At 36.1% G+C, this 26,772-nt stretch overlaps 3 protein-coding genes across 6 annotated transcripts; 1 reads left to right on the top strand and 2 right to left on the bottom strand.

The window, feature by feature from the left end:
* The first annotated feature begins 2,222 nt into the window (after positions 1-2,222).
* Positions 2,223-8,734, top strand: Rab3-GAP (Rab3 GTPase activating protein). 2 transcript variants are annotated; one of them, XM_018507607.1, is made up of 19 exons: positions 2,223-2,479; positions 2,558-2,668; positions 2,856-2,937; positions 3,001-3,118; positions 3,200-3,401; positions 3,475-3,802; positions 3,898-4,329; positions 4,438-4,808; positions 4,897-5,298; positions 5,396-5,596; positions 5,692-6,076; positions 6,166-6,260; positions 6,335-6,583; positions 6,665-6,838; positions 6,959-7,140; positions 7,517-7,738; positions 7,814-8,104; positions 8,342-8,494; positions 8,572-8,734. In XM_018507607.1, exons 1-19 carry the CDS (start codon positions 2,395-2,397, stop codon positions 8,719-8,721), a joined length of 4,233 nt encoding a protein of 1,410 aa, XP_018363109.1. In that variant the 5' UTR covers positions 2,223-2,394; the 3' UTR covers positions 8,722-8,734. The 2 variants fall into 2 exon arrangements, with proteins under 2 accessions (XP_018363109.1, XP_018363110.1); XM_018507608.1 differs by having other exon boundaries at positions 2,395-2,479; positions 4,903-5,298; positions 8,572-8,721.
* LOC108761199 (acylphosphatase-2) lies at positions 5,790-12,775 on the bottom strand. Of its 3 annotated transcripts, none has more exons than XM_018507612.1 (4): positions 12,329-12,775; positions 11,680-11,806; positions 9,875-10,012; positions 5,790-5,825 (listed from the first exon to the last, which is right to left on the bottom strand). In XM_018507612.1, the coding sequence occupies exons 1-3, from the start codon at positions 12,402-12,404 to the stop codon at positions 9,898-9,900; spliced, it is 318 nt and encodes a 105-aa protein (XP_018363114.1). In that variant the 5' UTR covers positions 12,405-12,775; the 3' UTR covers positions 5,790-5,825; positions 9,875-9,897. The 3 variants fall into 3 exon arrangements, with proteins under 3 accessions (XP_018363114.1, XP_018363113.1, XP_018363112.1); XM_018507611.1 differs by lacking the exon at positions 5,790-5,825 and adding an exon at positions 8,742-9,195; XM_018507610.1 differs by lacking the exon at positions 5,790-5,825 and having other exon boundaries at positions 9,325-10,012; positions 12,329-12,768.
* Positions 12,776-15,613: 2,838 nt separating this feature from the next.
* On the bottom strand, positions 15,614-22,881 carry LOC108761200 (uncharacterized). The gene is made up of 4 exons (XM_018507613.1): positions 22,006-22,881; positions 19,595-19,747; positions 16,119-16,469; positions 15,614-15,919 (listed from the first exon to the last, which is right to left on the bottom strand). The coding sequence occupies exons 1-4, from the start codon at positions 22,600-22,602 to the stop codon at positions 15,779-15,781; spliced, it is 1,242 nt and encodes a 413-aa protein (XP_018363115.1). The 5' UTR covers positions 22,603-22,881; the 3' UTR covers positions 15,614-15,778.
* Between the last annotated feature and the right edge of the window lie 3,891 nt (positions 22,882-26,772).

The following is a 26,772-nucleotide window of genomic DNA, read 5'->3' as shown; positions in this document are numbered from 1 at the left end:
CCCGCTATTTACTAGAGCAACGTTGGCTTTTTTCCATATTCCGTTCCTAGCTGCCGGAAAATGGATATTTCTTGTATTCGATAGTATTCGCAAATCAATCACAGAATGTTGTCGCGTTTAATCTTATAAACAAGCGTTTCGGTGGCTTTTCTAGGGAGTGCAGTTTTCCGAATTCCGCACCTAACTGCTAGAAAATGGATGTTTCCGGCATTTGATAATTATCGAGTACCAATCACGCCAGTTTGTCGCATTTATTGTACTTACAAGCGTTACGCGAGTTTTTTTTTTTAATTCCGATCGAACGTTCCAGATAATGGATGTCCCCGCATCCGGTAATCGAGTCCCAATCACGCCAGGTTGGCGCATTAGCTCTTCTTATTAGCGCTAGGCGGACTTTTTCCCATATTCCGCTCCTAACTGTCAGAAAATGTATGTTTCTTAAAACCGATATAATTTTCGAGAACCAATGGTCGTTTGGAGCAGATTCAACTGTTGCGTATCGGATCCGTGAGCTTTCGCTGTTATTGGATGATCTAGAAGTATACACCAATAGGTGCCAAGGCTCACGAATCTGCTCCACTACAGTTGATTCTGCTGAACGAGACTAATCACGTCAGGTTGTCGCGTTTGGTCTTCTTTCAAGCTTTACATGACCTTTTCTGAATTCCTCTCCTAATGCTCGATTCACGCAACATCCGATGTGCGTCTTACAACGCTCTGCAATCAATCAGAAAACAGGATGGATTTTGTTTCATATCATCGGAATCCTGTTTTCTGATTGGTTTCAGAGCGTCGTACGACACACATCGGATGCAGAGTGAATCCAGCATAACGGCCAGAAAATTGATGTTTCCGGTATCCGATTTAATTTTTGTGAATTCATCACGTCAGTTTTTCGCGTTTGTCCTTCTTGCAATCGCTCCTCAGCTTTCCTCCGAATTCTGCTCCTAACTCACAAAAAAAAAATTTATATTTACGGTATCCGATATAATTTTCAATAACTATTTACATCAGGTTTTCGCGTTTGATCTTCTTCTGCTGGATTCACACTGCATCTGATTTCCATCGTACGACGCTCTTCAACCATCAGAAAACAGAATTCCGATGATACGATGCAAGATCCATCTGAATCCTGTTTCCTGATTGGTTGCAGGGCGTCGTATGACACAAATCGAATGCACTGTGAATCCAGCATTACGAGCTCTACATTGGCTTTTTTCCTAATTCTGCTCCTAATAAACAGAAAATGGATGTATCCGGTATTTAATGTAATTTTGAAGTACCAATCACTTCAGATTGTCGCGTTTGCTCTTCTTAGGAGCGCTACGTTGGCTTTTTTCCATATTCCTCTCCTAACTGCCAGAAAATGGAATTTCCAGTATCTGATAAAATTTTCGAAGACCAATCACGTCATGTTTTATGGTTTCTTCTTTTTATAAGCGCTACGTAGGCTTTTTTCTGATTTCCGCTTCAAGCTGCCAAAAAAAAAAAAATGGATATTTCTGGTTTCCGATAACGATTTGTTGCTCGGTGGAAATTATATATCTATTACTTCCGAGCAAACAAGACGTTGATTGGCTCTCGCGTCTACTTCCGCCGCACGGCAAGTCCTGCCGCGTTCTGTGTGCAATAACCATACATAGACAACAGAGTGGCTTTGTTTCGTCGTCTTAATTCCGCGAGTTCCGTTCCGTTGCCAATTTCCTCTCTATGGGACGACACCCTGATGCTGGATTCACACTGCTTCCGATTTGTGTTTTACGACGCTTTGCAACCAATCAGAAAACAGGATTCCGACGGATTTTGCTTTGTATCATCGGAATTCTGTTTTCTGATTGGTTGCAGAGCATCGTAAGACGCAAATCGGATGCAGTGTGAATCCATCAAAACAAATCGAAGAACGCTTATGCTGTATTCATACTGCATCCGGTTTGCATCGTACAACGCTTTGCAATCAGAAAACAGGATTCCGATGATACGAAGCAAAATCCATCGAAATCAGATGTTTTCTGATTGGTTGCAGAGCGTCGGACGACGCACATCGGATGCAGTGTGAATCCAGCAACAGGCTTGTAGAAGGATCCGTTCAAAGTGAACGAAATATCTCTGAACGGTACATTTCTAGTTTCGTTCATTTTTTCCGTGGCGTTTCGAATCTTTCGGTCAGTAAAAGGATCCGTTCAAAGTGAACGACGTATCTCTGTATAGAAGTATTACGTATATGGGTGAATTAAAAATTACCAAATAACAATTTGTTTTAAGTACAGTCCTGTTGTATGTATTATACTAAAGATTATATCACTTATATATGCTCGGTGGTAATAAGTTATAACAATTAAATGTATAAAAATTGAGTGTTGCTAAAAGTTTATTGTTGTACATAACCTAAGCGTAATGTCTTGTCAAATTAAAGGAATAGCAAATATATCAGACGTTGTTAGTGTTAAAAAATTGCTTTATGGCGAAGACATTAGCAAATGTGAGTTTTTCTTCACTGATACGTTAATTCATATTAAATATCATACGCATTCTCAGTTACTAATACGTTTTTTTTCAGTCGAGTACATTCCGAGCAATGAATTGCCTCTGCATAACTGTATTATATCAATGTCATCAGTTGGAGATGTACTTACGATAGCTTGGAACACAAAAATGATCATATTTGCTTGTAGGTACAAATCGTATATAGTATCGTTTATGTGGTTTCGCACATATGTATAATTTTTTTGGCCAGTAACAGACGTTTACAAAATTTGATTACATGTTAATGAAGAATCCCAATATGTTTACATACGTATATATCCTTGTGAGCGCAACGTGAATAAAATTTCAATTGTATTCTTTCATGTTTATAGCAAGGTGGGAATCTCAAGAATTAGATGAGATAAAAAATAAATTTCATATAACGTGGCATGGAGAAGTAACGAAAGCAGCAAAGTATGTAATATTTATTAATATTTATATGATAATAATATGGTTGTAATAAGGAATTTATTTCAGTGAATGGATAACCTCTGCGATCTGCTTACCTTTAATATCCATGGGAAAAGCCTCTGGTCCAGATTGGACCTGTATAGCTGTTGGTTATAATACAGGCTTTGTTAGATTTTATACGGAAGTAAAGAGAGTATTAATTTCTTTTACTATTGTATTATTTCATCTTATTGATTTCTTGTAATATATTTCGTTTTTTCATTAGACAGGTGCTTTACTCTTAGAAGAGCAAATCCATAATGAATCGGTTCTAGGGATAAAGTGTCAGTCATTTTGCTTATCCAAACACGCTGGGGATGCTGGCTCTAGTGAAGAAGTTTATATTTTATATAACAGTGGAGTTTGCATTTTACAAGGGTTTCCATTATTTTCTACTTTACGTGCTTGTAGAAACCATTTGGCTAAAGGTACATCATTGTTCGTTACACGTGTATTTTCTCTCGTTTTAAGCTTGAGTTTTATCATTCTTTCTTCATACAGTCCAAGCGAATTGTAATGATTTACCGCCAGTTACAAATTTATCGTATAAAAAATGGGCGTTCAAAAATCAAGATATTGCAAACGATTTAGAAGTAATTGGTACAACGTCGATAAATAGCTTTGATCATTTAATGACAGCTTCGATATGCGGTGGATATAATGCAACGTATAGATCTAGTGCGCCGCAACACAATTTAGTTCTTGCGACAGGAAAACGACCGTTTGTAGGATTCCACTATGCACTGGAAGGTGGTAATGCCCCAGTCTTGTCGGATGTTGCTATCGCTATGGCTAGCAAACTAGCTAACGCTATTGGTACTGCTGTGCCGTAAGTGCTTTTCTTTTCTTATCTTGTATAATAATTTCCCCAAGCCAAGTCCCAAGAATTAATTTATTGAATTGATAAATTGATATTTTTATCAGATGGTTTCGTGGAAATTCCAAGAATGCAACGTCCGAAGTATCAAAAAGTATTAGCCACGAATCGGTAGAAACGATGACGTGTCGATTTGGTTTAAGTGATATTATGAGAGAAGGTGATTGCATTGTTTGTAGTCCAAACAAAATGTTCTCGGTAATATCAGATGCTATGGGCAGAGTGATTCTGATAAATAATAAAAAGGGTATAGCTTTGAGAATGTGGAAAGGATATCGCGATGCTCAGTGCGGTTGGATCGAAGTTACCGAAGAGAGAGATCGTGCGATACGTAGGAACGTTGATAAATCTGGACGTAAAGCTTTATTGCGCACCGCTCTGTTTTTAGTTATTTACGCACCAAAGAAGGGCGTGATAGATATTTGGAGTATACAGCAAGGTCCAAAAATCACTACTTTTACTGCCAGCAAAAATGGACGGCAAGTTGTATCTATCGCATCTCCTCTCCTCTGCTTTCAATTTCTTCCCTTTCATTCTGTCTTACATGTACATGTCGTATAAAATCATTTGGCTGATATACTTTGCAGGTTATTGTACATTAATTATGGTTTTCTGGGGGCAAACGACAATGCCGTTTTATCGAAGAATAAAGCGCAATATTCCTGTGTATTTATTGATCCACTTGGAGGATTGAAGGAAATTTGTGTTCCATTTCACTTTGCGCTCAATAGTAAAAACGGAAAACGAGCACGCGACATACATCTACTTAGGAAACTGAGAACGTTTCTGAGGGAAGAAGATTTCAATGAGGAGAAATTGATTTCCGTAGTTACTAATACTTGTTTGGGTTTAGAAACGAATGAAGTTCGAATACAGACGATAGAAGTTTTAATGAATAGCAAGCATATTTTACCAGACACTTTGCTCGCTGCGACGAATTGTTTTGTAGTAAAACGAGGTACTTGTATGCAGAATCCACATTGTAAAATGTGCTGCTCAGATATGTAAATAAATTATACGAATTATGTTTTGTTGATACTTTACAGAAATAGAAGGAAAAGAGGAAGAAAAAGAAGAAGAAGAAGAATTGGAACCTCCCGCTAAGATGCTTCGTCAATTGACAACGCAGTTACAACAAATAATTACATTTTATAAATATGTCGAGTCTCAACTCGATGTACCACCTGAGTACGATATTACGACTGATAATGCAATAAGTACTAAAAGTTTATCTTCAATATTATTAACCTCGGAACGAGAAATAAACCGTGTTGTCAAATTGGCTAAAATGCTAAACAGCTTCTTAGACGGTAACGTTTCGGCAGAAACTAAGGTCAAATTTAAGAATGAAAGTGCGTTCTTTGACTTTCTATCGTGCTTCGAACTGGGCGCATCGAGAATGATTGGATTACGAAAAGATGTAAAGGAGGAGAATATACACGAAATTTGTAAGTTGTAATAGTGTCGTAAATATGCTGTTATCAGTTGTAGGATTGTATCGTATATTTTTATTTTATAAAATGTGATCTTTAACGCATCTTTTAGCACGTTTAATGTATCAGGGACTCATGTATTCTGATGATATGAAAAAGAAATGGCAACAAGCGGCTAAAGACAGTAACATTCAACCATTTATTTTCATGCGATTGGCATTGATATATTGGTCGCACAAGGAAGAAACTACATTTTCAGAAATTGAGTTAAAACACTTTACACAGCTGCTGCACGTCATTTGTTTCTTAACCGGTAAATTTTGTGTCCATTGGCTTTATGCTTAAAAAAAAAAAATATTACATATCCATAGCGCAAATGGAATTTAATTGACTGAAATCAATCGACAGATGTGGAAGAAATATGTGTTGAATATAACCAAGTTTCCTCATGGTGGAAAAATGTACGCACTATTCTGACAGAATCTACGAAACCTTTCAATGCGTTTACTGCTGCGTTAGCCTGTAGGGCGACTGCTATGACTCTGGAGAAGTACAAAGAGAAATTGCAAAATGAGAAGCGATTGGGGAATAATGGAAACGAAGAGGAAGACATTAAAAATGGGAATAATGTAATTAAAACAGACGAAATGCAGAATAAATCGTATGATGTCACACCGGATGATGAGACGTACAGTTCAATTAGTGAGTGGGAAAATGTCAGTAATGATACCTGTCAATTTGCATTACTGATTGGGAACCTTGAGGATATTGCCGTTTTGAATGCCGTTATTAGGTACGTTATTATCGCTAATTATTGGAAAGTGCATAAATAAGTATTGTAATTTTTGGCTACCATAGTAACGAACGTTAATCTAACTCTAGCCGACGAGTTGTATCGGATGAAACAACACGATTCTTTGTTCTACCATTTACGAAAAACGACACTTGTTTAGCATCGATCCTCTCCGGAGGAAGAGGTACATTAAAACTCTAGTATAATTAGTAGTATTCCGTGTATTTGGTATTGATGATCCTCACCCGATTGAATCAGGTTCAGTGTCTGAACTGGTTGCGAAATGGCTGGGCACAACGGGTATCGATCCAGCGCGATTAATCGACACGACGGATGTAGAGTTCGATCAGTTACAATTGTCTGTAGATTCCTTACAACAATTCACCGATACGAATGAAGCGACTACTGTCCAAGTATCTGAACAGGAACGATCGAAACTTGTTTCTTTATCGATAGAGATTGGGGATGAAGCAAAAATTAATACGACTACGGAAGCGTGCATTTTAGGCAAGAGAAAAAGGCATATTTTAAAAACACGATACTCCCTAACTTTTGTCGTAATTTAAATCTGTCGTATTTCTGCTGCAGACAGTATGGCCCTACTCAAACGTCATTTCCCATTCAGTTTAACGAGCAGCGTTTTATTGGCCAATTTCTGCTGGGAGTTTGCCATGTCGTGGGACAAAGATGTTACTCAACTAGATTCGCTCGCAGCCGCTTTAACTGTTTTACGACAAATACCTATGAAGAATATGAGACACGGTAAACACACTTTTGTATCGTTTTTTTTTCTTTTTCTTTTTCAGCAAACTGCTCTAAAATGGCAATATCTATGTAAATTTTTACTGCATGTGCGTATATTTTTACTCGTTTATTCGACAGGTGTCTGCTGTCTGTTATGGGTGCTTCACATAAAGAAAAGAATGGAAATGGCGGCAAAATTAATGAATAAACTTGGAAAGTTGCCAAAGGAGAGATTATGTATGCAAGACATTGGTTTATCTGACGTTCAAGTAACGACGTTTTTACAGCACTGCGTTACTTTCTTGGATATATTTATCGATGTACGTAGAGTACGGAAAAATTTGTAAATTATTTATTACGTAATGAATGTGCGGTGCGGTGGGGAGGGGCAACTTACGCGTTGCGGCGTCGTAAGTTGTATTAATTTTAACTTTAAGGCTCCTCTGAATCTTCTAATCACTACACGAAAAGTGATAATTTACGATTATTTACTGACTGTCACGGTGGATAAGCATAGTTTTCGTCCATTTTTACAAATGTTTTAAAGCAATTTCATCATTTTGTTTTATTCAAATTGTCTTTATTTATAAATGGCGTAATAAAAGTTAACGTGTCATTTCTTGCTTCACGATTCAATATGGCTGTGATGATTACTCGGGAGCCTTAATGTACAAATTGACTTATGTTGCTACGTAGGCTGAGATACTTGAACAAGGAGATAAAGTAGTAATAAAGTCGGAAGAATTATGGGACGGACACTTCGGTGGGCCACAGCCGTTTGCTACACTAGCTGTCTCCCAAACTCCAGCTTGGTACGACTTGATTTTGCTACACGTACAAGTGGCTAATGTTCTATACATGATGGCATATCTGAACTTGAAAATACTGAAACCATTAAATAACTTGTTCGAATCCGTGGTAAGCCTATAGCAAGATTTGTTAATTAATTTGTGTTCTACATTTGTATTCAACATTTGTTCGTTACTCGCTCAGGTACAGCCTTACCTCTTTCAAGACATAACGGACAAAGCAATTCTCACGTGGTACCGAGATGACAAGAGGGATAATATACGTACAGAATTTTTATGTAGAGTAATTACAGCATCGATGGAATTTATTCATCGCGAGACTACGGACGGTGTGACGGTTAGTTCGACACAGGCTGTCTTGTGGATGAGTAAATGTCAAATGTTAGCGTCTATTTGGAAAATTAATAATGACGAATTGAGAATACATCAAGCCTGTCAGCTGTACATAAATGGTTTCGATCGTTTAGCAGAAGAGGTGAATATATAATAACAAATTCATTTATTATTCGCTTTTGTACGCTTGCGTACCATTTACACGCACACACGCACGCACGCACGCACGCACACGCACCACACACACACACACACAAAATACAGATGTTTACAATTATGCTACATATATACTACATAAAACATCTATTCTCTAATTACATCTATTCACAATATGTGTGTGTGTGTGTGTGTGTGTGTGTGTGTATATATATGTTATTAGGTAACTACAACGGTAACAGATATTGAACGCCTGGCTGCAAACTTATTACCTATAGCTGGAAGAAGAATGATGGCGTATCTCTCAAAAACACCTAATCTTTTGGAAGAAATGTCACGATTGAGTCCAGCGCTTACAAGATACTTGGAAAGCCTGGTAAGTGCTGCAATGGAAATCTATTATAATTGTCGAATATTTTCGACTTTGCTAACTGTTCAAGTTTTTTTTTCCAGAACGTCCCTGAAATAGTCTATACAAATTGTTCGAATGTCGACACTGTGGAATTAATTCGACGAATATCAGTGCATTTGCCTAAAACTCACTGTGATTATCACATTATATTGTTAATGTTAGACGCAACATTTATTTATGAAGACAACTAACTTTGGATTTTGTCAACTATATCCTGTGATACTAGGCAGTAGAAAACTGTGTGCATGAAAATAGAAGAATCTTATCAAGCTGTGTACAACTTGTGTATATTGATACAACGAAACGAAAATAGACTTGAAATCATTGTCTTTTATCAATGGAAAGACAATAAACGTTTATACGTAATGATATAAAAGGTAGTGGTAAGCTGCAAAGTCGTAAAAGTAAACACAAAGTATTACGTACTTTTCAGTGTATATTACAGACAATTTAATTGTAAATGGAATTTTGAGCGCAATTTCGATACAATTCGATGTTTATAAGCTGCACTCTGTTTCAAGGAGAGCGATTGCATATCTGTATGTACATATAATATTATACTTTATGTTGGCATGCTATTATACTATATCATGGAACATTAACACGTTCCGTGCCGCACGACCCGCGCTGGATTTTTCATTCAAGCCACTTGAGAGATATCTTGACTATAAAAAAATGTGAAATAATTTTGTATATCATTTTACATGATATATATATAGGTATATATATATATATATATTATGATATGATGCAATATTGATATGATACATAATTAGACCTTCTTTATAAAATTTTTGCCATTTTTTTAACAATTATGAAATATATGTTATTTAAGAAATATAACAAATGCAAACAAAAATACTAGTGATCCACACGGCATGATAGTCAAATCATTTAAAAATAGCGCGATACAGAAAGTGTTAATTAACCTCGTTCGTAATGCACATATAATATATATCTAGCGCTTTACGTTTCTATTGTACATATACACGCGTGCGCGCACATATAGTATATGTGTATAAATTTTTAAGAATCTACATTGAGTTGTCATTGAATTTAAATTATAAATGTTCTAATTAACATTGTAATTATCGAATGTAACATTTATCTCGACTATGTATCCTTATAAATAATCATGTTTTGAAAATTTTTGTAAGAGATGTATAATTTGTTAAAAATACATAAAAAAATACTATGTTTCAACCGAATCGTACGTAAAGTGTCAAATAAAATATTTTGTACAATTATCGCACAACTGTTCCAGATGTTATGGAATTTTTTAGCACAATGGTATACCACGTGCAAATCAAATTAGTGTGCATTAATATTAGAATTTAAACATACATGTTCAACTATGCGATATATTCTTAGAAACGAATCATGAAACCTTGATATTGCTGCTTTGTAACAGTTTCCCAATTTGTAAATTCGCAGTGATGTATCTCACTGCCTGGACTGCCCACTGATGTCAACCACTGTGCCCTGGGAATAAGATTTATTATTTTACACGTTATATTAAAGATATATTGTAAATGCTTTTTTGCTGATAAATAGCAAAATTGTCTTTTTTTTTTTTTTTTTTTTTTTTGAGTGTGAAATAGACGTGTGCTTTTGTATAGAGTATAAATATAAGCAGCAGATATATAAGTATATCTGTAGCTAAACTAGTGCATACATTTGGAACTTGAAATGAAACAGATATATCTATATTTAATATTTGGCGCAAGCGAAAAAGAACGTTTGAATACTGCAGTCTAGTGTAGGAATAAAAAAATATGTACGATTGACAGGCGAAAAATTGAATTATGATTGATTTCAAGTTTAAGAAGGCCATGCAAATGTTTGGTGTGTTGCCAAATGCGTCATTGACATAGTTATTTGTCGTTACCGAACAACGCGGCTGACAAATGCGCGTTCTGTATATGAATGCTTCACACGCTCAGAAATTATAATTAGCGACTAATCGGACCGAGTGCAAATATTTTTATGCAAAGCTGTCGAAGTGAACTCTTAGTAACTTTGGTTGATATATTACAAAGAGAAGAGGAGGAATCTGTGAGATGGCTGTTACCTTAATGACAATTGTCTCTCATTGTTGTCTGTATAGTGTTAAATTCTTTATTAATATCATATTATATACGCTGCGACTTGACTAGCACCGAGTGTAAACATTTTTTGAATAATAATTTTAACGTATAAGCAACTGCAGTTTACGTGATTACGATCGAAGAAATGAATCAGCATTTAATTCCTGATTCGATCTGACTCACATTTCACGAGTTATTTAATTTTTCTTCTTAGTGTAATTCAACAAGCGTTTCCTCATTTCTTTTTTTTTTTTAAGTCTTCTTCCAAGAGAGGAAATGCATTCTATTCTGCTCTCTTGCAGAATCATAACACATATACGCGCGCACGTGTATTTGTTATTTACAATAAACTTGAGGCTCGATTAGCTAGTTTCCATTATCTCGGGATTTTTTTAGGAATCTTGAAACTATTACTATCTTGTGTAAGAGAGAGATAGCGTACTCTCTGTATTCTTCCAACGTCGACGGCCGTGCCACGCCGATGCATAGATCGAGATGTGGCAATCGTCGACGAAGGAAAGAGATATATGATACACGTCGCAGCGTCATTATTTCATTAAATCATTATTAAAGTCAGTTTTCGACATATCGCTTCATATCGCTTGTCATATGGCAATTGTTAGTCAAGGCCACGTACGATTAAGGAGCCGCGCTCACCATATAAAGCCCATTCTACATAAGACGCAGAACATTGGTCGCAGGTCGCAAAACTAGAAACTAACTTAACGTATTTTAATTATGATATGATTGTAGGATGCAGAACGCAGGACGCAGAAAGTTGGGTGAACTTCAAAACTTTCTGCGTCCTGCGTTCTGCATCCTACAATCATATTATAATTAAAATACGTTAAGTTAGTTTCTAGTTTTGCGACCTGTGACTCGTGTTCTGCGTTTATGTAGAATGGGCTTAACGCAAATGTCGTCGTCGTCGTCGTCGTTGTCGTCGTATACATATAAGTAACGTAATAAATAAACTGATGGCTCTTTTCTCTAACTATTAAATATAGTTTTTTCACTATTTCAGCTCGACAAAGTGGACAGATTTCATTTCACAAGACTTACATCTGATCGACAAGCGCTCGAGGTCCTTGCATCTTTCCAAGGATCGTGCCAGTTTTACTATTTTTCACCCAACCACAGATTTTCAATTGCAAGCATATATCCCTCACGTACTTTGGAAAATATACACCTGCAATTTCAATGAAGAATCTTTCATCTTAAGATAATTAAGTTATCAAGATTGTGTGTTTTATGTATACATATAAAGTTACGTGTGTCACGAATGGAAAGAAAAAAAATAATGGAATGCTACATTTCACGATTTGACCGAATTCGACGTCAATTGTGATAAAATTGGACCATCGCGTGCGTATGTATTATAGGGGAATATGTGCAGAGATCGAGAAGCGATCATTTAAAAAGTGTAAAAGTATACTAGGTATATTCACATCTATCTATCTAGCTATTTGTATACGTGAAAGATCGGAATCGCGTGTTCGGTGTTTTGCAGTATAATTTGCTACAGGGGATATATTAATTAAACAACGATGAAACGATGCACTTGAGTGTAAACTGCAAATCTAAAACTAATTTGAATATCAATTTGTCATGGCAATAAAGTAGTAAGCGAGACTGCGTGATGATACAGTATCATATCCTGACGGGCGGCGCATCCTAGTGAAGGATAAGGTATTCGACAGTACTTATTCACCCTGCACTTTTCCAAAAACTTCAAACTCGACGGATACTAAAGGTTCCCGGCAGAGGGGATCATCCGCCGCCTGCATCCCGTTCGAGATTGAATGAGAAAATTCGCAAAATTCGCGTCGATATTCTAGTGCCGAAAGTGAACAGAATGCGCACAAAGAGCTGGTATACACTGCAGCTGGGTTAATCCGCGGTCACACCAGGTCACAGGTACGTTGAACAGATTCTGCTCAATCAGACACTCGTTCTCGTTCTAAAGTGGATGCTTCACCTTTTTAGCTTCACGGCTCACCTTGCTAATAGCTAACTGATTCTTATTGCGCGCCGCCGCAATAAGTCTCCAAATAGATTTCTCGAATCTCTTCACCCCACTACTGACATTGATCCAAACTCGATCGATCCTTTTGCTGCACAGACTGATCTATTCTTATATTAATCGAACGAAAAAAAAATGGACCTATTGCTCTATATTCAATACGCGACTTTGTCGTGTATGTCGCGAAAACAATTATATATAAGTACTTAAAAAGTATAAATTTAAGAAAGTTGCGTACACTCGTTGTATATATGTTGTATATATGTATATAACTATATGTAGATATATATATATATATATATCATCGAGTAATCGTATAGCGTTATACTCGAGAACTCTTCTCTACTATTTAAAATTTTACTATTTAAAAGTAACAAGTTACGCAATTACTCGTTATTGAGTAGAAAAAGTAACAATTAGTTACCGTTACTAATTATACCAATTTTAAAAAGTAATTCATTATAGAGTTACCGTTACTTGAGGAAATAATTTTTCCATTACTTTTTTAAAATCGATGACCACACACCAATCACATCGGACGGATACCTAGAGGCTTTCTAATCTCAAGCGCTACGAGTGGTTAATTGTGTCCAATCGTGTGCAAAGTAACGATCAAAGTAACTGTAAAATTCGTTATCGGCGTTACCAAAAAAATGCAACTACGTTACCGTTACAGTTACCAAAAAAAGAAGAGTAACGCAGTTACTAGTAAAGTTACCAAAAAAATAACTTGTAACTGTAACTTCGTTACAAGTAACGATTCGAGTTACTTCCGTGTTCCAATCCCTGCATATGTTATACGTGTGTATATATGTATAATAGATAGTAATGAAATAATTGTTACTATGCAGTGTAAGTTGAAACATAAATATAAAACAGCTGAACGAATACAGCATAGCATCTGCTCTTTTTCCTCTTCAGGCGAGGGAGTTGCAGATTCATTGTGGAAACATTAAATATAGGCCAGGGGGGCAAGCATTTATCGTCGAACTAAGCACTTCCCATCGTGACTGCCGCCTATTGTCCCGTCATTACATCCCACACACGGCTAATTAGTTATTAGTACGCTATGACGTAGTAATTGCCGAGCACAAGAGTAAAAAGTACGGGGTGTACAGGATACGAGGGAAGTTACATATTCTACTTATAACGATCTTGTTCAATCTATCGCCGTTGTTATTCAAGGTCTCGCTCGATGCAAAATTCAGTGATACGATATGACTTGATGAAATTATTGCCGATAAGAGCTAAATCTAGCTCGTCGATCTTTTTCGACAAATTATATACCTATATATAGTTTACTAGTATAGCGAAGCAAGTATTGGAACAGGATTGCCAGCTGCTCGTCTTAATTTAAAATTACTAGTATTTACTACATATTACGAAGTAATTACAAAGACCTGATCTCATGAAAAAAATCGTCATTCACTGAAATAATTTTCTTTTTTCATATCGTTGTATATAATATATACTTGTTAAATTACAACATACACATTATATATTATCAAATCGAAATTATAATTAAAATTCTAGCTTGTAAAAAGCATACATGTATAATGTATATATATTTCCCTGTTTATTTCAATCTTTTTATATTTACTCATTCTCCTTCCAAGAATTAACTAAATACATTTATTTCTTACGTACGGAGAATATAAATATAACTAATAATTGTAAATCAAATACAGACTTTGTAATACCAAGTAGCTATTATATACAGTTGCATTCGAAAAAATGGATAAATGAGTAGTGAATGCATATGTGGGTATCTATTGTTAATATTATATTTATTCGATAAGTCCCTCTTTCTTCCCCCGCCCTTTCTCCATCCTGTTCCTATTTATCTCTATATATTATATATTATAATGCACTATACTTATACGTATATATTATATAGAATGCACACACATATATACATATGTATATATGTGTATAAATGTATAAATGTAGATTCAACTTTACGTTAAACATTCGTGCGTATTTTTAAATAAATATATAAATTTCTCTTTTATTGATACGCACGCGCGCGTGTGTGTATCACTATCAAATATGTACGTATGTGTGGTACGCATTAAGCTAGATATAATCAATTACATTATATATATATATATATATATATATATCGTACATTACTGCAGTTCTATACATTGCAAAACTTGCAACAATGTTCTGTGATCTCTATGATGGTCATCATACAGAGTACCGCAAACATATTGTTCACTTCGTACGTTCGTTCACAGCCATACGTCGCTTCTTCCCGACAGTACTTTCTCTTTGCTCCGTGTATTATCGAAAATGTTTTTTTATAATGATCCATGGATTAATCACATGAATCGCACTGATCGAGTTATATTACCAACTATATATGCGAGTACACGAGGGTAACGTACTTAATTTTCTATACATATATTAAGTATATATGCTATTCAGCCCCTCCCTCTCCCTTGAGAATGGTGCGACTCAATCTTTCGATCCTTTATCGTCATCACTGAATTACACGAATCTCGATACACGTACTAACGCGTGAAAGAAACTTAAGAAACCTCTACAAAAATCTAACGATACTTATTTATTTTAAATTTGTTATTATCGTAAATAAAACATTGATTTTTTTATACTGAAGAAATTCAAGTACGATATGAGACTTATCCCTGTAAGTCACACAGGGTAATTACATTGTGAATAAATCTGTAGTGCAACCGAGTCCAAACTGAGTTTATCATGATCTTGTAAATCTCAATAGTATTATAGATTTCAGTTTCGATTAAATACGATTACTATAATTATCGCATTTTTAAGATGCCATAAACTTAAAAATCGACCAAAAGTTGATAGATTGTTTTGTAAAATGATTTTTCGATCTAATGTGCGTTTCATTTCAGGTCGTACACAGTATATTGCGTTATCTCTCTCTCTCTCTCTCTCTCTCTCTCTCTCTCTCTCTCTCTCTCTCTCTCACGCGCGCGCGCGCACGAATGCACACACCTAGGTTGTGTTTCAAAATTTACTGTTAATACTGAAAATGTATAAATGTATTACGTTACACGTGCACTATAGCTTTTCAGTATCGGCAGTAAATTTTGGAACATAGACCTATATAGACACTCATGACAAAAATTGACTTGTCGTATATCGCTTTTATGCAAGAGAATCTGCATTCACAGGTATAATCGACACCGTGTTCGGTAGGAGAGTTCCGTTTTCACTGTCCTTTTCATTTACATCGGTATGATCTATCAACAGCTTCTGCTGTCGCGCTTGCTTCTTCTCGCGTTCAATCTGAAAACGATAAAATAAGCGAAAATAACGTTAGACAAAACACTAACAATATATTTACATGAAATCACATTAAAGATCTCATTTAACTTTGTTCGCATTTCATTTCATTAATTATAAATAACAAATATCTCTTTTAAATTGCGAGTATATACGTATAATATATATATATATGTATTAATGTGACAAAATATCAGCAAACCTTAAAGAATAAACGCAGATAATGGCATGGAAACACAACGCATTGTCCTTTCTCTTCCTCGGCATCGATGTAAACGCCACGAACTAGGATAGTGTTACTACAATTGAGAAGGACGAGAAAAACGAAGCAGCCAATGTGAGTAATCCAGCAGGACAATTCCGGATTGTCCGGCAGCAGCCAGAGATCCAACGCGTTCCATATACCGCGCCAGACGTTGACAGTCCCCAGAAAGCTCAGAAAAAGAAAAACGTCCGCAACCATCAAGCGAACCAGACCCTGAAGACGCGCGCAGATATACCGCATCAACGGTTGTAGGCAAAACGTCACGACGACTATAAAATACCCGATAGCCTGGAATTCGGTAACGAGATTACAACAACGTTATTTTTTATTACATATAGATCGATATATCTTTCTCGTCTAATGATACGGAAACTCGTACTCACTATATGAATATATATATATATATATAAAGGGAGTACTAAATACTCAGTCAGCCCTACTACTACTTGTCTTCCATATTCTTTTAGAAAGACGCCAAAGCCAAAAGATGTACCGAAAAAAATAAAAAGAAAACTATAATTTTGACGAATGACGATGTTTATGCCTCGACAAAGATTACATATCGATATGATAATAAATCTTGAATACTGATATTCAACAAGTCTCCTTTTCAAATCGTATGTATTATACTTAATTTAAGCGCGCGATCGCGATGCAACAAATGTAACGAATCACGGATAACGTACATTTCATATGCGCGTACACCGACAATTGTGCCATGTGCCGCGGCAATCATGCAATTGGCGAATATTCAATTATATAATCGAATACCGGGTGTGTAGTGCCATAGCATAGCGCATGTACGTCGTATGCCTGATGCAATATAAAATTTGTAATTTTAAACGGACTTAAATTAAAAGTTAAAAAAATAAGGTTCTTTACACTTTTCTTCATGCTCACTCGTTTATTATTCGAGACTTGCAACTTTTAATCTTTTATTTTATTCAACTTTTAATTTTTATCACGTGATGTGTGTGTGTGTGTGTGTGTGTGTGTGTGTGTGTGTGTGTGTGTGTGTGTGTGTGTGTGTGTGTGTGTGTTGCCAATTTAATCCGCGGTTAATCCATGTCTAGTGATATGATGGTAAAAAACTGGTATTACATTTATCGTACGACAAAGATTTTAAGTTTATTGATTGGCTACAGGATAGAGAGAGATTCGACAATTTCTCTTTCTCGCAACCAATCAATAGGCTTGAAATAAATACTTTGTCGTACGACAAAAAACGGATGATGATATAATATTAGCCTTAAGTGCCTGCGGATTATTTCATATACTGATGATATCAGATAGTGCGTTCAAAATTTTCCTCTTACGGAGCGAAATCGAAATGTTTAAATTGTGTAATCGACGTATAACGATATATTTTTAATATGCGATGCGGCTTGTTATCAAATTTGTTATACAGACATTAAATGTCGAAACATTTATGTTACAGATGTTGTGAGATTTAATTGCAGCGATTATCTATATATTATTGTTATCTTTACTGCTGTAAATTACAATTAATGACATAAATGTAAAGAAAAAAAGAAAGAAAAAATAATAGTAATAACTAAATGTGAGAATAAATAAGAAATTGGAGTGATAATGATCGTAAGTCGGTAAACGAGAATTAACAATGAATTGAAACGGATTCGATTCTTTAGAATAGTTTAGAAATACGCATTCGCGAACGTTAAAGTGAATTCTTTTCAATCCGAATGCATTTCTATTAATTTATATAATTATATACAATCAATCATCAAGCAATTCTAAAATGCCTTATCATTAATTGAAAAACATATTTGTAATTATCAACCCTATTTAATACTTTTCAATTCGAAATTTTGAGTAGAAATCGAAAAACTGCATTTCCTATTCAAAATTTTGAACTAATAAAACTGAGAAGTACTAATAAAAAGGTTAAATAACTACAATTATACTTTCCAATCTTATTATACTTTTCAATTTGCGATAATGCATTTTAGAACTGCTTAATGATTGTATAATTTTATAAATGATATATACATATATATCATAATAAAATGCATTCGGATTGAAAACTGAATTCATTTTAACGTTCGCAGATGCATGCGTATTTCTAAAGAACTCCGCATCCATTAATTTCAATCCATTCTCGATTACGGGAACAATGTTCCCCTTGCAGAATGCGAAGGAATTGCGATAGCGACAGAAATAATATAAAAATAATGTATCAGAAATCATATATTTTGCAGAATGCACGATTTCTGATAGGTTAACTAAATGCAGCTAATATTCAATGATTCGATATTATATTTTTTCAATTCTTCGTTCTTATATTTGACATAGCGTAATGTACAACTAAAAAAAATTGTTCTTCAAGTATTACGAAGATGTTGGAGTAATCAATTCATCAATAAATGGTCGACATTACTGCATGATTGTATAAAAATCTCCGAATTGATTGAACAGAATCAAAAATCTTTTTATAGGATCAAAGTAGACGTAAAATTAGGAGACGACGCAGCAGACCTGCTTATATGAAAATCGAAAAAAACTTAAAAACATACTTTTTTCGTTTTTAATATAAAGTCTATTGCTCGCACCGCCTAATTTTGCGTCTACTTTAATCCTGTAAGAGGATTTTTTATTCCGTTTAGTCAATTCGGAAATTTTTATGCGACCAATGCAGTAATGTCGACCATTTGGGGTCACTCCAGCATCCCCTTAAAGACCAATTAGCATTTAGGGCTACGTTCCAAAACTTCCTCTCTGAGGAAAATTTTACTCGAAATATTATATTATAGTACATGTCACATATACTATAGTATATAGAGTAAAATTTTCCTCGGAGAGGAAGTTTTGGAACGTAGCCTAGGATTGATTAGCAATTGGGGCGGTATTCATTAGTCCCATTTAATCCGTTGTTACTTTAAGACTGTGCGTCATAAGTAATGTCTTAAGACAAGCTAATAACGGCTCTTTGATTGGTTCATGGTGACTGTACTGACGGTCTTAAATATTGTAAGATCCTTAAAGCCGATTTTTGATTGGTCGTGTCACTATATCATGCGCAACACCTTGTCTAATTCTACCACGATATAGTGGCTCGATACAAGAAGTACGTGCGATGTATATGTACTTGAAAGGACTCTGGAATAAAGATAAAAACAAATATATGAAATTTTAATCGGTACCCAGTACTCTTTTTATTTGAAGAAACGAGCACACGCGCGCAGATTGGCGTGAACTAGTGCTATTCTTCATGTGTGCCAAATAATATAATACGATAGTAATTATACATATAATACAATAGTTACATGCGTATAGTGCAACTGCAAAATGATAGGATCAGGAATAATCTTCAGGGAGGAGTTAAAGGACTTTCATTGTCGATATATAAAAGGCTTATTATACACACACGTATATATATATATATATATATTTACCAGTGAGCCAAGGGCAGAATACTCGGGGCTTTCTGGAAATAGGTAAATGTCGACCAAAATCCAAACTCCTCTCCAGACGAAGACAACCAACGTACCCACGACACCAACGCTAAAGGCGCAATCCAGTAAGTACAACGACCAGTCCCTCGTATTCTACAACCGTACGCAATAGATTGCAATATTAATAGATTGCAAATTGTTAAGTAGTATTATAATAATTGAATAATAGTTATAGAGTAAAAGAGAGTCATTAAATGTATGATAAAATAGCAATTATGCACTGCAATTCCGTGATATCCATCATGATAATGTATTAATGGTATAATGGTATATAAAATGTCAATACAAAAATAATCTTTATCTTATCTCAAGTTATTTTCTTCCTTCGTTAACACGACACACACAATAAATGGTATTTACTGCAGATTTGTGAACAAAAAAGAAGTGATGCACAAAGTATACTAAAATATATATGTATAAGCTTTCAATCGATTTTCATCGATTAGAAATGTTATCATCCCACTTCAAAGATGGCAATATTGTGTTATTAACATGTTGAGAGAGAGAGAGAGAGAGAGAGAGAGAGAGAGAGAGAGAGAAAGATGGAAACATGTAGAGATCGATTTCAGAAGGAAAGAGAGATAGAGAGCGACCTTAAATATGCATGTCGTATTTCGTGAAATCACATTTCTATCACGAACGATAATATATACGCCAAGTATTGTGGTGGTAGAGAGAAAACAAATCGAATTGTACAACTACGATTTTCGTATGCATCACGCAATGACAATGACAATGACAATTGTACCGATGTTTCCCGAAGATATAACTCGTATGTCGCGTAACATTCTTTTCTTGCAACATTTTTTACATTTATGATTACAATTGGCAATTATTTTGGAGCGGTAATAAAGGAAAGATGAAACCATAGTCATCACGTTTTCAATGTGATTACAAACGACAAATAAATTAGCGCACTTGCACACGTTGCGCTAATGCTTAGCACGTATACGTAGACTATACAGGCGCAATAGTGGTTGACAGTCGGGGGACTTGGCCGGAAACTGCGCTTATATGCACACCGATAACACGTGAGCTTGGACGACGCGTGTAAATGAGGTAACATGCAATTCATGTAATCGTGATTTACAAGTTATCATTTATAATTTATGATCTACGACAAAATATCAACAGCATAGTGAGTGCACGGTACACAGTGAATATACATAACAAACAAAGGGTCCTGATAAGTGTAAAGTCGAGAGAGAATTGTTTTGGCGCGCGTCCAAGTAACGCTGCGTTAAGTGCTTGATTTAACGTAAATCATGAATCCGGACTACCGACAGTGCTATTGGCGCCTTTTCGCCATCTTCTTTCGTATCCCGCTTTCTTTCTGCGAATTAAAACATTTATTTGTCTATGAAAAAAACTCGAGACAAATTAAGCTGTATATACATGTAAATACATTGTGTGTTACTTGAGCTTAAGAAAATTCCTATTATCTGTCTTATTTTCTAACTATCGCACAAAATATATGCATGACTCTTGTATTCGTGACTATGAAACCGAATATAATTACAAACCACCAAACAACTCTTGAAATGTGGTGATTTGATATATAGCATTTTTTATATATATATATATATATATCGAAAACCAATCAAATTACCTTTAATGCTACCCATATTCGCTGAGAAGAGAAGAAACAAGAAAATGAAAAGTATTCAATAGCATATACATACATATATTTGTTTTCCTCCAATATACGTATCTTCGATCCAAGACTCGCCGAAATGTACGTGAAAGGGGTAGATAGCACATGGACAATATTCTGTCATTAATATATCATTAGTATCCAATATTTTCATTCTAAATCCTCTTATCTTATTACTATTATACTACATAAATTTTCGATAAGCAATCCCTGATTTGTCGAGATTAATCGATTGCATAAAAGTTCTCCATCACAAACTATATAAACCCAACTAACTTTTATTCGATATATAAGATGCAATTTCTGTAACTTTAACTCTATTTATGATTAGATAGATGAATCGATCGTTGAAATATCCACGATCTATACTGCAATTGGTGTTTGTTTTTTTCATATTAGACATTTTCTCTCTCTCTCTCTCTCTCTCTCTCTCTCTCTCTCTCTCTCTCGCTCAACGTGACATTTATTCACAACTGGATTACACGGTTACGAGTGTAATTTTACACATTAAGCGCGAGTGTGAGAAACGGTATCTTGACATTTAAATTTTAAAAGGAGAAAAGATTGGAGAAAAATCATGAATCAATCGTAAGGAGGATAAGAATAAAATGATCGCCTCGTGCGACGCGATTCGAGGGATGCCCCCGGCATTCAAGAGAGCACCCTTCGGAGAACGAGATCGTTGGCAAATACTTACGTTGACGCGAAACATAGTCTGCACTTCAAAGTAACCCGGACACGAGTCAAGAACGACGGAAAACGGCGGCGCGGATACATTACGAACTGCGCGCATGATGCCGAGCGCGAGGAGACTAACGATGGTTGTGGCAAAGACTGTGCCGGGCATCAGCTCCGTATAAATGTCCAGGGCCTTCCAGGCACCGCGCCAAGCGTTCACGCAGCAAAAGCCAAACACGCCGGTGTAGACTCGCGAGCCGAGATAGTAGGACAGCCGGTGCTTATCTGGATGCAGAATGTCATCCAAGCTATGTTGCAGCACGCTGAAGGCGAAGAGGCCGGTGAAGCCGATCGTGATCGACGCGAAGCTGCTCAACACTGGCTCGTCCGGGTAGACATAGAAATCGCTGAGTTCCCAAGTGCCGCGCCAATAACCAACCACCGCCGGCGCGGCTACGAGCGCGGAGAATATCGTATCCAGGATCGTCAGGATGGCATAGTGTAGACGATTTGACGATCTGGTGTCAAGACTTCCAGTCATCCTGGCACCAGCGGCACGCAACTCCACCATCCTTACCCAATCCGGATCGAACTTAGTAGTCACGCCGCTCGTCATTACGCATCGTTCGCATCCTCAAAATTATATACATACTATCGTGTAGTTTGTAGATGAGAGAAAGAAATGAAATTAAGAAGGGAGAGTCAACTTTGAAAAACGAACGTCAACTCATCTAGATGCTATCGCACGTTCGACATTTTGTTCCTGATATATATTCTCGTGCTATAACATTCGATTCAATTTTCGCTTGATGCGGCGATTCTTATTCATTAAGACTAGCTTTCGTCGTCGTCGTCGTCGTTGTCGTTGTCGTCGTCGTCGACGTCGTCGTCGTCGTTGTCGCCGTCGTCATCGTCGTTATCGCCGTCATCGTCGTCGCCGTCGTCGTCGTCGTCGTCGTCGTCGCCGTCGTCGTCGTCGTCGTCGTCGTCGCCGTCGTCGTCGTAGTCATCATCATCATCATCGTCGTCGTCGCCGTCGTCGTCGTGACATTGCAAACAAGTCTTCTATCTAGAAAGGACGGTGGCATGCCTTCTTTTGCCGTATTCCTTCATCAGAGTTTGAGTCAACTTTTTTAGCGCTCTGAGAAAGCATAAATTCGCTCAACGACTCTCATTGAAGTCTCTTCGAACTGGTGATGAATTCGCTATGGAATATGTTTCTCCTCGAATATAAATCCGTTATCACACGATTTGATTCTTGCAGACACTCGTCGGACAGACAGAGGATAATCGCTTTTTCGATGATTGGGGAGAGAAAATCTTGGAAAAAATGAAAGATAATATACGAAAGTTATTCGCATCGATATCCACCTCGAGGGCTGTCTCATCCGAGCGCTTATAGGCGCTTAGGCGCTTAGGGCCGACGAACTCGATCGAGGAATCGGCGGCCGATCGGATCGTACAGCCGACCACGGTCAGGCCAGGCAACGGTCAGGATGACTACTGGCTTATCTTCGGTACAACCGCTATCTTTTATCAAGATCGCTAACCGCTAAACGCGCGGCCAACACTATCGCATATTACCGCGAACAACGTTGAAGCGTCGTCGCTGACGCGACGGAGTACGGACCACCGGATCGGCGTGTACGGAGGATAGTACCCGCGGTATGCTCTCCTTTCCTCCCTCGTTCTCTCCTACGCTGACGATCCCCCACCTACGATGCATATGCGTTATAATCGCCTCGTTTCATCGTGTATTGCGGTGCTATCACCGATTAGAGCGATCGGTGGCAGCCGATGACAGCCACGCGCGTTCCCGCGTGATAATATTCCAAGACTATTCGGTGACTGGCGTGATCTTCGAACTGACCGAATCGTCGCGTCGCATCCACACGCATCACCTATTATATATCATTCTCACCTTCCGATGCGCTCAATTTTTCTCCGTCATTTTTCATTTTAAATATTCTAAAAGGGTTGAGAAAGTGTCGTCATTCCTTGAGTACATAGGTATTTCAATGAAGAAACTTTTGTTACGCGGTATTCTTTTCCTTAATTTAATTGCTGCAGTACAAATTATGGAAGAAACATCCAGCTTAAAGTAACACATGCCGATATGCAAGATTTTTTGTATTGCTCTTAAAAGCGGCTTGAAAAGTCTGGAAGAAAAAATAAAAATATTTAGATACTTGTGACAAAAGAGTGAAACAAGTTTTTTTTTTCGAAAGAAACATTTGAAATTAAATCACCAATAGTCAAATGTAATCAACCAATAGAAAAGTGCAATGATTAAATTTCAAGAATATAGTTTTGTTGATTTTATTCCGATAGAGAAGAACATTTCAATTACAATAGCATAATTTTTAGTCACCTTGATGTTATTTTTTTCTGAGCAATGTTTCCGGCCTCGTATTCACTTATCCATTGACGTATATTCATTTAGCCATTGACGCTTTAGCCAAAATCGTCGCTAATCGACTCTTTTTTGTGTATCAATCAAGCTTGGGTTACAACATCTCACCTTCGTGAAACTCTTGATTCGTCCCAGCGAGCCTCGTCAGGGTCACAAGATCCATCACCATGTCGAAAATGTCATACGGAAGATATTGGAAATAATATTAATTCTCGAATGTTTTTGCTTCATAAACTTATCTGAAATTATTCGCGACCATAACGCGCGCGGGCGCGACACACGTATCGATTTTAATAGAAAAAAAAATTTAATTAATTAATCCATATTGAATATACCCATATGATTAATTGAATCTGACATGGTGTAGGTATATTTATGTCTAAATATGTATCATAAAAATAATCAATTGAGAACTAGTTATAACATTCTAAGATGTAGTATAGAAAGTTTTTAACCCTCGCAGTTACCGCATGTATTTTTACTTCCGTCGTTACCGCAGGGGGGTATAGCACACCCTGTCAATATCATCAAATGTCTTTAATTTTCGATAAAATCCACTGATTTTAAAGTAAATGTGTAAAATCTTCATTTTGTGGAGGACCTGAAGGGCATATAAGGAGAACTACAACTAGAAAATTGTAAATTACAAAAAATATTTATTGAACCAAAGTCAATTTTTCAAACTATCACGAAAAATGCTTTTTTTTTTCAAAAAATTATTATAATCGTACCTAATATAAAAATAAAAATAAGGAAACTAAAGGAATGAACTGTTAAAGGTGTATATTTTAATTAGATTAAAAGCATGTGTCACAAAATATTAATTCCCGTACAAGTACATGCATTTATTTTGACAAATAAAATTGCACGATTCTTTTTTATAGAAAAAGCACGATTGCTACCGCTTTTTTTCATACACAACTGACGACGCTAGGAAAAAATATATACGTTGACCACTTAATCTTTTTCTCCTCCTACACCCATTTCCCGATTTCTACAAATGCTGCGCAATTTTCAAATGTTGTAGGTATACCATACCCCCGTATATATAGTAATCGAGGGTTAAAAATAATTCAGTTAAAAAATTGTTATTTATTGAAAATTATATTAAACGCTGTGATATTCATATTTCTTAAAAAATATCGCGTTATATCGTATGAAAAGTTATTATACATATAAAGTTATTATGTACACACACCCACACACACACACACATATACAGATTTAAATTTAAATTAGATATTAATATAATGAGACATGTCAAAAGATAAATAAGTAATCTCAATTAATTAATAATACAAATGGTAGCTACTTGTTAATAATGAAGCTGAATCCGTATAATATAATGTTGCTTATGTTTGTTTAAGACATCGTTTAGAAACAACTATATGAAATTTTGATAATTCCCCCCTCCTCTCTCTCTCTCTCTTTCTCTCTGTCTTTCTCTTTCTGCTGATTTATAAATAATATTGAATTAATTTGAAAAAAAGATTACATTTTTCTTTCATTGCTATATTTAACAATGATGGTATACGTAACTCGTCATTGGAAATTTCTGACTTGAGAAGAAACAATCACGTCAAATTTTGCAGATAAAATCACTACTCATGTCAAACGCAATACGATAAATTGTGTCAAATATGATCGAAAAACTTGATAACGTTTCTTTGCAGATAAATAACGTTAGTTTACGTCCGTAATCGTAGCGCCCGCGTATCTCTATTATCAATGCATGATAATCGTAAACTTCCGGGGAAAACCGACACAATGAAGACGTCGTGTAATTTTTCTGTTTACAAAGTTGCAAGAGCTCTCGGCTGTACGCTCGTTCGTTTGCTTTCTCCTTATCATTTCCACATTTTCAATCGATAAATTTTACGCGCATAATATTGGAGAACCGATTCAGAGAATTGGGAAAAGGGGAGAGATCAGGAAGGTCCCCTTGTTGAGGAACAAAAAACAAAAGAAAAACGTGCATGTGAAATATATATACGTATATATCGTATGTTTGCGCAATAATTCGTATGCGCGATGATTAAATGAACTATAATTTTATCAGTAGTCTAATACGATATCTATCTACATCAAACCTGACGCAAAAATTCGATAACGAGCTCTGTTAGAAACAACTAAATCTTCATCAGCTTCATTCGAGACGACTCTTGTGATAACGTGTGAAAAAGAATTCTTTTTTACAAAACCTGCAGAAAGCAAACGAGCAATTCTATTGTTACTTTCATACGTTATGTCGGTTATGTATATATGTTTACATCGAAATGTACGAAAGAGAGAGAGAGAGAGAGAGAGAGAGAGAGAGAGACTTCGCTTTTCGAATTGAAACAATTATTGTTTACATAGATGCACAATTATAAG

This window comes from Trachymyrmex cornetzi, unplaced genomic scaffold (assembly GCF_001594075.2).
Source record: "Trachymyrmex cornetzi isolate Tcor2-1 unplaced genomic scaffold, Tcor1.1 scaffold244, whole genome shotgun sequence".
NCBI classification, from domain to species: Eukaryota; Metazoa; Arthropoda; class Insecta; order Hymenoptera; family Formicidae; genus Trachymyrmex; species Trachymyrmex cornetzi.
Note: the sequence above shows the minus strand (reverse complement) of the source record. Positions and strands in the feature narration are given on the sequence as shown.